This window comes from Epargyreus clarus, unplaced genomic scaffold, assembly GCF_041222505.1.
Source record: "Epargyreus clarus isolate Ecla_fem2 unplaced genomic scaffold, WU_Ecla_fem_2.2 ptg000007l, whole genome shotgun sequence".
NCBI lineage: Eukaryota > Metazoa > Arthropoda > Insecta > Lepidoptera > Hesperiidae > Epargyreus > Epargyreus clarus.
The window spans coordinates 458,918-472,044 of record NW_027332215.1 but is presented as its reverse complement, the minus strand read 5'-3'; the positions used below and the strand labels follow the sequence as shown (position 1 = coordinate 472,044).

Below are 13,127 nucleotides of genomic sequence, written 5' to 3'. Positions count from 1 at the left end.
TTACAAAATGTTTTTTTCAATACAAATGTTTAACGATAATTTAAGTGAAACAAATTTTATAACAGACTCATGTCATGAGGCAGTTTAATGTTGTAGAGCCTTGAGAACGGGAACCTTGCCATTGTTGGATCGACGCTGATAAATGTGAAGGACATTTCACCACACTGCCAATCGTATCGATCTGTTCCGAGTGCCACCTTGCAGCGCATATTAATGATAAACTCATTAGTACAAACTATTTACAATTTAAAGCCTAATCTTTTTACGGCTAAATTTCATGCCGATTAGTAAAAAAAATGCGAATTTATGCAGTTATAATAATTTTAAAATAACAACCATTTAAGTCGGACACTGATACTTCATAATAAAAGTTCCCATTATGATCCACTAGCAGGTCTACACTACTTTGACTACTGTCAGGAACCCAAAATTCGAGTTCCATGAGTCCGATGACAACTCACTGTGTGGTGTTGACGCCCGTGGATAACTGTGCTGCGCTAAGGAAATCACTTGGAAATATGAGAACGACGACTGACGCACACGTGTCGCATGTAAAGATGTTTGTTTCACGGTGCGTTATCCATATCGCCACGAACATAAAATTTCGCAAGCGCAAATTAAAAGCGAAGCCCGCGAATTGGAAGCGGTGTTATCGGGCGAGTAACAATGGAACATAAATCGCATCGTGCACGGCGAGTCGCGAGGGCGACGGGCACTTACTGGGTTGCGCGAGCAGGCGGTAGTGATGCGACGGCATCACGCACGAGGAGGCCGAGTAGCGCGAGGCCTGGTCCAGCTTGTGGGCCGAGTGCGGCACGAACTGCACCGAAAGCGCATTCATCTGGCCGCCGGAGCCGTTCAGATGCGCCGCCGACTGCGGCATGCCGAGCGTTGTTTGTAAACTCTGAGTGGCGTCGAGCGCGCCCTGCTGCGTCCCGCTCGCGCAGCTATGCGACAGCTGATTCAAGGAACCGTTACCACCTCGGAGCGCGACCATCTTTAGTTCATGATACAGATCCTTCAAGAAGTGAGCGAGCCAAATGTTAAACCATTCCCAGAACAACGGCGACACGATCATCGGCATAAGGCGTAAACTGATATATTTTAGTATACCATAATATTATTCCAAAACTATTCTCTGTCTAGCGAAAACTACTTATTGCTTTCGATATAAATTCGTAAAACTATATGCGAGGTGAGATCGATCACCGAAATTGTAAAACGTTATACAAAAATCGTCGTGCGGTTACGAGTGAGCGAATTCCATATCGCTAAAATATTTGCAATCCGCATTCACAACTTTAATAGTAATTTAATGCTGCATAGAGAAAATCGATAAGGAAACGGCGCGCCACTTCACTCCTCGCTCGCACTGAATTTAACGTCACACCGACACATTCACGACAAGATCACGAGTTATCACAAAGCTCAGGTATTATTTACTTCAAAATACTATTTTAAAACTATTATTTATTGCTAATGATTAGAACGTCATAAGAAAATCGTCCGCTCAGGTTTCTACCCGATATACATTTCATGTAGTTCGAGGGAAGTGGTACAGAGGGAGCGACAGAGACGAACGTATGTCGGCATTCATCGCAGCGATTTTGGGGCGGACTCGAGCCTCATCGGCCACCCCTCGTGTATTCATTCTAAAAAAAAACGACGGAGCGAAGCATCGCTTCAAAGTACATTGCTGCGCGCCATGCGTGGTCGGCTCTTTTGGCCGACGAACGCAGCAGTGTATAGAAAACGATCGTTTTTCATAGACGAATCGAGCGGCGAAAGCCGTCGCGCCGCCAGACAAGGGGAGAGATTTTATTTTCCGAGGGTTACATACGATGTTGCCAGAAACAATTCAAATCCATGCATACCCTATGCAAAATCAATTTTATTTCGTAAGTATAAGTTGATTTAATGTTGAAGTCCGTTATTTAGTAGGTATTCACCTTATATATTCTTCGGTATATTAATAGCGAAATTATTATGAAACGAACGGTATTGCTACGGAATTACATTTACTACAGCTAATTAACGGAAAGTGTTATGAGCATTTCCTATATCGCGACGCATTAAAATATAAAAAATAAATTATTATTATAAAATTAAAACGTTTTTTCACGTTTTAATAAACAAATATTACATTTAAATCGTTTATTATATTGTTTTATACTGCTATAAATCTCACAGTATTGCCAGTTACGACGAAACCTGGTAATGACTTTAGGACTAGTGGGCGATAACCTGTCGACAAGAGCATCATTTGTGATAGATTTTATGGTTCGGCGATTCGGTGTTTCTCAATTAAAGAAAACAAGAGTTTACTAGAGCGATCGGAGGCCAGGACGCCGGGAAATGTCCTGCCGTCATTTTTAAGTTTCCTGTACTCTCCGAGCATCACCTGCTATTTTTAGTAAGTGATCCAAGGGTTGACATATCAACTTTTAATAGGTTAGTAAATAATACATAAACGCGTCAAAATTGCACGAAGACTTGAAAAAATAGGATTTAAACAGTATCTGACAATATGAAATATAAAAGTTATAAAATTTGCAGAATATTCACCAAAAATCAGAGTAAGAATGTTCAGAGAATTCTTAGATTGGATGTGTTTTCACTTAGATTTTAGATCATTTTGGTGAAAGTTGACGCTGCATTAACTTTAAAGCAAAAAGACGTTTCGAAAAGCCAAAAAAATCTGAAAATAACATAAACAATATAGTATTGTGTCGCTCTTATCCAGCGAAGATAGGGATCTAAGAAAATCTATTAATCTTCCATATGAAAGACATTTGGAAATCATATCAACCAATTTTGTGGTATCGCTAACAAAATATTAATATACATTGAAATAACAAATAAGATAAAATATTTCAGTTTGTTAAAACTTCTTTTAAAAAGGTTAAAATAAATATAAATATAAAGACAAACCTAGCGCCATCTCATTAATACACTACACTAAAGATTTTAAAGGGCCAATAATGAACATTAAAAAACATACCATTTTCAATGGTAAGTACCATAAAATAAATAGTCAGAAAGTATATTAAAAGTTACTTTGGTTTAATTTTAAAAAACATTTTTTCAATAATAGTACTGGCGGGCAAATTGAAGAGGGTTGATATAGCATCCCACCGGACTAATATTTGCGTGTGTGCAACCCGTAACACGGTCATTCGCACACCTATGTCCTTTTACAATATTATAAAGCATGTCATCCATCTTGTAAATCAATCAGTTCGGAGGATGCACCGCTCCCGTGTAATAGTTTATTGATATCGTGACTTAAATATGATGAATTAAGGTATTCCTAATTGAATACTGCGTGATAAGATCCCGGTTCGCGATTATTGATTATTGTAAGTGAAATAGCGTCGCGTCCCTGTTTAATTCCAAGTTCAAGGTAACATTTTGAGTGCGGTGCGGCAAATTTCAAGTCATAAGCATAAATTATTGAATACGGACATTTGTGAAAGGTGTAAAGTGAAGAGTGTAGCTTTTCATTGGTTTGTATTGAATTCTAGTAATTAATGGAACACGAAATTAGGTTACTTTTAATTTTTGATTCGTTAAATATAGAAAGTATAATGTAATTTGTGCCGCATTATATTTTTTATATTTAACGAAACGAAAAAAATCCTACGATAAACTATAATATATATATTTTAGTATATAATATATAGATTTCATTGGATATTTTCATTCAAACAATGTAAACAATAAATTAAAATTTACACGATGCATTTAAGAAGATGTAATATTTAAACATACTAATACATAATAAATTATAATATTGCACGCCACGCCTTTTCTACCATTTCATTGCTGTTAACGCGTCGGTGTAGTCTCGGACAGGCATCTTTCAAAATCAATAACCACGCTGCTGCTACTAGCGCCGTACTATCTATATGATTTAAAAGTAAGAACCAGTGAAAAAAGTGGCATTCGGTGTTTTCCATAGCAAAATGTCATTTATAAAACTATTAACTTGCATGTTTTATTACATTCAGCGGTCTTTGTTTTAATGACCGTCGGCCATTTGTACAGTCTTCAGATTTGGCTACTTTACACATTATTTATTAAGTTTCAAAAATGTTAACCGTACCTTTTGTTGCTTTTTATACATAACTCTTTCGAATTTAAAAAAATTACCTGACAGCCATGTAAGCAGTTATAGGTATTAGTTTTATGTAAATATTTTAACCAAAGCTATTTCATTAATTATAAACAAGTACATAACTGCTTAAATTAATAAAATATATATTTTTCTTTCCTTTTAGGTGAATCTAAGTGGTTTAGAAAAGGATACAATCCAGGGGAATCTTTGCCTGCAATATAAAGGTGAGTTGTCAGAAATATATTGACCTGGTCTAACAGTTTCTTTATAATAATACATCTGTGTTACAGAGATAGACCATTGCTTATGCAGTATAAATTAAATATAAAAAAACATTTCGCAATGTAAAAAATAAAATGAAAATGCCATTAAATGCAATAAAACACGACAAAAAATATAAAAATACCAAATGATTTAGCATTTCATTAAACTTAAAATCATATGGATAATTTAAATTCTTAAAAATATATTTACTTCCATAAAAAGTACATATAGTTCCAATATAACGTAAATAAACATGATACTTGCGCAAAGATAAGTACTCACTGCAGATAATACCTGTTATGTTTGAATCTTGTTAGTTCTTATTAGCAGACTCCCTCTCGTATGAAATGTCAATCTTCCAACAAGAGTAACATTAAACGCGTAGAATCACCTTTTTATTTCAGACAACTTTTCAAAATGAAACATTGATTAAATCTAAATTAATTCTGACTTCGAGGTACTTGGACGTGCGAGTCTCACAGAGAACATTATGCGACTAAAGCTTGTTTGCAAATTTTCCGTTAATATAATTTAAATAATAAAGAAACAGGTTACACTTGGACCCCTCTCGGGGTCGAAGACGTTCAATGTCAGATCCACCCTTATGAACTGTCGTGGTACAACGTGAGATAGTATATCCTTGCGCGTCCTGTTTATCGATTTCCCTACGTTCGACTTGAATGCGCCCTCTCTGACGTCAACGACAACTTCGAGTTAATAGCATTTATTTGAATTATTTAATCACTTCATTGAGCGCAGGTATTACATATGGAACGTTATGAAACACCGAGCGAGTCGAATTTGCTTATCAAGATCGGCGGAAACAATAATCGAGCCAAGCTAGGCTTACGATCGGCTCCCACATTAAAACCTATCGGTAGTTGGCTCGAACGGAGCAGAATTTTGGCTGGCGCCGGATATAAAACGAACTTTAATGACGTTAAAATACTGCATAAGTATAAACGCTGAAGTAACTACAGCTTAACTCACAGCAGAATGAAAAGACAAACAATTATACGTGGGATTTTTATTTTAATGCACAGTATTAACATTTTCCATTCAGTTCATCATCCCTGATAGGTCCGGTAACTACAATTGCGCCCAACTACTTAATGTCACGTATTAAAGGTGCTACAGATATAATTCCTGTATTTATTGGTGTCAGGTGGTGCTCGCGGAGAGGCGCGTTGCAACCGACGAGGCCTGGCCGAGCCGCCTGCGTCCGCCAGACGCGCAACTGCACTGCTCGGTGAGTGGCACATGTTACCACGTCAGTGAGGCTGAACACCAAAATGATTCCAGTACACGAGGACCTGTGCTCCTGAAACTTTGCGACCGACCTGAGTGCATTTTGGAGTGCGACCTCGCTTATATAAAATGTGTGTTGCACGTGTCAAGGCTGACTAACTTCAAAATATTGTCGATATTTTATAAATGCGTATGTGTGTTTGCTTTTGTAATTAAATTATAAGCAAAGTCGCAATGTTATTTGAGTTCCAATCCCTGTGCTCTCTCATACTGCACCCAATGTGCCCCCGACACGCCTCAAGTCATGACCGGACCGGATTAAAAATTGTTCTAATTTAGTGTGCGCTTTATATACAAAATAGTAATAAAGTTTTATGTCATACACGCTAATTAGTTATTTGCTGCCGACTTCTAACTAGAATCAGACGAGAGTAGTCCGACAAGTTGTTACGTCTGAGAAATTGTAACATCGATCGCGGTATACCCCGTTGGCTTATGGCCGGTAGACAAGTGTGAATCATTCAAAGATGTGACAATCTCACATCTTTGAAAAAAATATGGAGAATTCTGAGGAAAATAACATGAACGCAGTTTTACAATGTATTTCTGATTATAATTAACAACTTTTGCGCTATATAAATGGAAAACTCCCTTTGCCTTCTTAAAGAATTCTCTGTAGACAAACTCAACTGCAGAATATTAGGAGGGCACCGGTATCGGTATCGCATGGATAAAGCATGCCGCCGCCAGTAAAGAAAAGATAAATGCCCAATATTTGCATGGCTTACTCGTGAATGTTTAACATTATAATTCATTTGTCAAATATACCATTTATAACATTATAAGTACATGTATTTAATTATATTTTAAAATGATTCCAAATGACGTAACAATTGTACCAATTGAAGTTAGCTGCCTTAGCCGAGGGCAGGCGGAAGAAGCTTCGAGAATTACCTACCTAACCTATAATTATATCCTAGCTTCATACCAATCGTATACCAGTGCAAACTCGAGGCAACTTGATGGGATAAAGATATTATGTAGAATATTGAAATGGCCGCCCGTGACTTGTATTCGTCAATGATTGATTAGTTGATTACTATTACCCTGACTTCAACACAAATATGCTCTCGCTTAAAAACGGTCGAGCCTTTTATAAAAAATAACTACCAAAAACAATAGATGTTTTTCAGTGAACAACTGTGGACTGACTGACCGACGCGGACGTGGCGCTTCGGTAGTATTTTACGAAACACGGCGTTAAAGCTCATTACCTAGTAGTAATCAATCTATCTAATTTCTAAGAATTATTTCATTAACGGACGTACGCAGTCTTACGTAGTCTACATAGCCGCATGATTCTTTACAGAAAAGATATGTCAGAAAAATAAATTATTTAGATGCTAAAATAATCTTAACGTTTAGGATTAGGAGCAAATTGGTCAGCGATTTGTAGCAAACATGTTAAGAATGGTCGCGTAGGGCAAGCTGCGTGAAATTGCAGTGATTCCTTGCGTGGGTGGCGCCAGTGCACACTGATAACGCACTTAACTGCTCACGTATTACATTATAAGCGTTTTCTAAATAACCCTCATGAAATCGAGCCGCGCACTTTCAATACCGCTTCATAATTTCACTTACAGATTATTTGTTAAACGTCTTTAACTTTCAATTAATTATCTAAAATTTATAACATACCTAAAACACACCCTATTGTGTAAGTGCCTAATATGTTTTTATTATTATAAATTACATTATTTAAGCATTATTAATATTAACCGATTAATATTCACAAGTAAAGAATGAACCTCATGCTGCTTAAATCACACTATTTACACACAGATAAAAATATTTTTCTATATACCTACATAATATCAGACTTAACCTTACACCTAATCTATGATTCGCTTCACGGCTAGGTTTCAATTGCAAAAAACAACACGGATTGGAATAATATTAATAAAATGAATAAGTCACAATACCTCCGTAGTACTGCGGCAGAGGAGGCTCGAGCACCTTAGTGGCAATTATTTTGTCCGGTGACTCCTCGTTGAAAATCAATATGTAATGCATGCTTGCCGTTCCCTTTATCATTAACGTGCAGTCTCATATAACTTCACCTTTAATCACAAGCGTATGGCAACCGCACATGTACAATGTAACACAATGCGATAAGTTAACAAAAATATAACTCATTAAAAAACTTGGCCACTGGAACATATTAACTCTTTTATCTCACATGTGAAAGTGCAAAATCTTATCCACTCTCGATGTACGTGCAATTTTATTGACTTGGATAATATTATAAATATAACATTGTTAGCTCTTCCCGCGACTTCGTCTGCACGGTGGGTAGCATCTGCGCTCTAGTGGCTATCTATTAAGGTGAATCATTTAAAACGATGAATGTTCATCCAAACATTCGTTTCCCAATTTCTTCTCCTCTTAAATTATGAATTTTATGAAATCTTTATCCTTGCTCGTATAATATATACGAGCGATAAAATAGTAAGGCGGAAACCTATCCTATTTTTTTACAATAGATGGCGCTAATATAGAAATAAATATATTAATATAATAAAACTTGGAAAAAATTCAAATGTCGGATGAATGGATCAGGAAGATATACAGAACAAACGACCACATTCATTTTTATACTAATTGATTACAAAAGTCCACTGATAAAGACAGTGGCCAACTCAAAACAGAATAATTATTATCTTTTAATATAAACACTCATGGATTCGATCGATTGAAACTGTGTTTTAAGACACTCAAGATTTGCCCACCTATTAGGATAATTCCAGACAAGTGCGACATAAAACATGAGGTCAGCAAAAACAACTTACATTGAAGCACAGATTAAATATCTTGAATGTGATATTATTTATTTTTATATTAAGTCTGTGCAGGTGTCATTTTTTCTGACAATAGTAACATGATCTTACTGATTACTAATATAATGTAACTGCGTTGTAATTAATTGCAATCCATTTATAATTGATAGACAGGGATTCCCTCGAGTATGGGCAGCCTGCTAATAACTTTATGCCACTTTAATATTTAAAATATGTGCTGGATTATTTTAATTAGTTAAATTAAATAATGTTATACGATTTATCGGTTACTATTATATACAACTTATATGATTAGATTGCATGTATGTTTTTCTCTTAAACGTTTGGCCTATGAAATATGAGCATTTATGTGTGTAAATATTAAAACAAATTAATTACATGGAAATAAACAGATATACAATTTATATAAAAATGGTCATGACAACCCTGAACATAAGGGAAGTGTGGAATATGACGACACTCACGACTGCCGTGGAACAGCTGTGTGCCGAGTGTATTGCCATCTACACTCTTCAAGCAATAGATGCAACAGCTGCTTAGCTCCATAATATATTATTGTAGGTCTGGTGCCATTTTCAGACCTTGCAGTTATCGCAACCATACAAAAACAGCACAGCAGTTAAATGGATTATACACATTTCTACCATTATGCCAAATATATGGCATAAATGGTAGGAATGTGTAGAATTGTAATGCGAGTTGCCACTTAGTAATTTTAGTAGTTAACTTTTGAAGGTGGTAGAACCCTTTGTGGTTCGACTCCGGTGGCACCACCGCCACACCTATTTCTACCTAATAACAGCAGTGTTAGGCGCTGCTGTGTTCCGGTTTGAAGGGTGTGGTAAGGGAGATAGACTTTTCCGAGGCGTTCCAGCTTAGTCCTCAGGGGTAGCGGCGCATCTGTGGCCGACCTCAGGTAGGAATATCTAATCCTATCTGGGGTTGATTACAGATGTCCATGGGCGGCAGTAGCCACTTACCATCAGGTGGACTGCATGCTCGTCTGCTACTCTCATATTATAAAAAAAAAAAAAAAAAAAAAATTTTCACCTTTAAAATTATGTCAATGTATGTAGTTTCAAATAGGTGTGGTGACACATTGATGCAATATGTTACACCTGAATGATGATTGAGAGTTAGCATTCACCATATGGCATTGCTGATCAGACAAAAATTATCTCAGTATAATCATAATGTACTGTTACTTTCTTAGTTTCATACAATGAATAATGTTTAAGTTAATAAGTGGTTTAACTGTAGAAGTTATAGAAATAAAACCAGTCCATAATTCTTAAATTTAAGTGGTATAAATATTCATATTTAATTAATTAAATTGACAATAAAAATGCCAAATATTTGTTGTATTTCTTATTAATATGGCATATTTTCCAGTATTTAGTTGACAATTTATCTAGTTATTAACATTGATGTTGAACATATGACATTTTGCTTTTTTTCATCATTTAGTCTGAAAGTAAATAAATGTCTTGTCTCTATATGTACATACCTATAACGAGATTTATTACCAAGGAAACTATAAATTACCATTTGAACAAGATAGATCCATCTTAATTTCTTATTGAGATGATTCAAATGATTCAATGATATATTTTAATCTTACATCTTTAGAACTTAAAATGAAATGTGACCACACACATTCTATATAAAAATACTATAACATTTATACACTTGCAGGGCTGAAGATCCCTCAGAGGAATTCCACTAAAGAAAGCCTTCCAAACCTTTGACATACAACTTATATGTCGCAACGCAGCTAAGCATTTCATTTGAATGGGTTTGGATTGCAAGCAGGAGTACAATAACTATTTTCAGCAATATCCAAGCCAATCATCAAAAAAAGAGAATGTTGTCCAGGTCCATGTTGTTATAGGTATTGTGCTATAATGGAGTAGCCATTATTTGGTGACACTCTCAATCATAAAAAATACCATATACTCTGTTTCTTACAGAATCACTTTTAATACGAATTTTAAAAAAATACATGTAGTAACATTTTCTTATTATTCATATTATTTAATTATTTTACATATTACATATATTTGCATATACTGTAAACATTTTCAAAGATATTACAACCCATCTTTTTATCCAAATATGAAGACACAACTTCAGGAATCATTCGTCCATTTCTTTGAAGGTGGTGAATTCCTAGTGGTGAAGTGCGAACCCATATTTATCTTATGCAAAACAATTAAGTTCTGTTGCATTCTGGTTTAAAGAGTTAGAAAATGGCAATTAACTCCTGTCCAGCAGGAATTAGATTATGGGATTTAGGTAGCAGTGACGCCTCCACATCAATGGGGCTGTATGTCTGTATTTTCATTCCAAAAAACAATATTTTCCATCACTTTAACACATACATGTTTTTTGGTATTTTATAGTGTATTATATTCGATGTAAGCCCTGGCTTGTTTGATAATAGTTAGACAGCAATAAAGTAAATGTAAACACATACTCTTAGTGTCAAACAAGTTAAATTTTCTTAAGTATATACATTGATTCAATAATGCACAAACTGTGGGTAGATATTTGATAGTATTCATTATTTTACCCTACTACAGTTAACACTAATAAAACAATATTCATTCATATAACAACAATAGAAATCATATATAAAATTTTCATAAGGTTATTTGATATGAAAGACAATTGTTACATAAATATGTATAGTGCGTACATTGTCACATGTATGTTTATAATTGATTTTTTAAATATGTTTTGGCAATATATATCTTATTTTTCTACATATATTATTAAAAGTAATACTAAATATAACATCACTACGACTACCCGGGTTATGTTGGGCAACTTAAAAGGAGTTATTTTAGAATTAAATGGTCACAAACTTAGTGCATGCATTGCCTCCATCGTAACAAGATTAATGTTAAAACAGATTGTGTTGTATTAGTCATATATATGTATACTATTTGTGTTTGTACTATTGTTTAAAATGCATATATATTTTTAAAACAATGTCCATATAGCAGTTGATATGAAACAATAACAAGAGTAATTAAAATTGTGTTTTCATTGTCCCAACATAATAATCTCTAATACCATTATTTAATATGTTGTTGTATGCTTTGTATGTGTATTATGTCTGAGTATTGATCTAAATAGGTAAGATACATTCTGTGATAGTCAAAAATATAAATACCGTTTGTTTGTTCTTTGTTCAAATCATACATACAATATTTCAATCTATTTCGCAACTGATAAGGATATAGAATTTGCATTGCATAATTTTAAATTAGCTGAAAAAATAATAACATATTAAACAATATCAGAGCCAATATTTTACCTTTCATATTGCAATCCTCGGAACTAGTTTAGTATATCCTTTAAATCCTACTGAAGCAGCATTCAGAGTAGTCCCTGGAAAAAGTCAGTATTGACCTACAAGTACAAATATCAGGTTAATCTCCAACAATAACAACAGTACAGATACAATGATTCCAGTCACATAAACTTTTGGTTCCAGTAGTTTCCAGTGAATACTTTTCGAAGTATGACAGCAGAATAAAGTGAACTTCCTGATTTACGCATCGTACGTGGGATATGGATAACAAAATATAAAAACGCGCGTATTTTAAAAAGTTTAGAGCTGACACATGTGAACTCGAAACTTTCAAAAGTGTCGCGAAACAAATCAACAATAACACGCAGACACTCGCGGAGCGGCACAGCTCGCCGTTGACCACTTTTTATTACGTAAATAAATTATAAAAACATTATTAATTAACTTTAAAAAAAGGATACGTTGGGGGCCCGCGCTGACTGGGCGCCAGCGGCACCTGATTCCCGTTGCCACTCATGTTCTCGGCCGCATAGGTCTCGCAACACGTACACCACTCGAGGTGGCACGTTAAATAGCCCTAAACGATTATAGGACACATCCGTCACTAACCAGAGTTTTACCGACGTCAACTTGACAACTAACACGATTTAATTTAGACTCTTACAGATCAAAGTTTCTAGTAAAAACATTTTACACCACATGCGTAACCACGATAAATACTTTGAAGAAAGTTGTACAGCATCACAGGAAGGAGACCCAGTCACTAAACAAACGACAGTACAAAATGGCGGATGTTAACCAATAAACAAACGGAACTGTCACTGTTTAGGTCAGAATAATGTATAACACTTAATTTTTATCGTATTGCAATTTTTAGTTTCAATTATATATGAATAAAAAAATGTAAAAATATTTTCTCTGCAATAATATTAAATAATAAACAATTTTTTAATACTCTAATCAATCTGTCATTCGATCGTTTACGTCTACTACTCACGTCACGCTTGTAATAATCCACATGTCAACTTTTCTTTTTAGGTTGGTGTGCTATGAATCTTGGTGATGCGTATATTTTTTATGTAAGCATTATAATGTTAATTCATAATAAAATATAAGTTCATTTATGGTAAAACCTAAATATAAAAGGAATTTTAATCTATTAAATTCTTGGAAATAAATTCCAACAATTCCAAATATGTTTTAATAAACTTGCAACATTCGGCAACTTCCTTTATAATTTCCATTGGAAGGGTTAGGCATAGACAAAAATAAGATAATGAAATATATAGAAGCAAAGAGTATATTAACCGTATAGAAATAT

The 13,127-nt window shown here is 34.8% G+C and overlaps 1 protein-coding gene across 8 annotated transcripts in view; it reads right to left on the bottom strand.

Moving 5' to 3' along the window:
• The window catches only part of LOC140743194 (eukaryotic translation initiation factor 4 gamma 1), a 57,372-nt gene extending 44,556 nt beyond the window's left edge, over nt 1-12,816 (bottom strand). For 5 of the 8 annotated variants that reach the window (XM_073074263.1, XM_073074259.1, XM_073074262.1 and 2 more), the window contains exon 1: nt 721-1,099. In XM_073074263.1, the coding sequence (XP_072930364.1) occupies nt 721-1,084 (364 nt within the window). In that variant the 5' untranslated portion in view covers nt 1,085-1,099. Of the gene's footprint in view, nt 1-461; nt 488-720; nt 1,100-12,267 lie in introns of those variants that run through there. The other 3 variants (XM_073074265.1, XM_073074266.1, XM_073074267.1) reach the window with 1 other exon arrangement.
• Between the last annotated feature and the right edge of the window lie 311 nt (nt 12,817-13,127).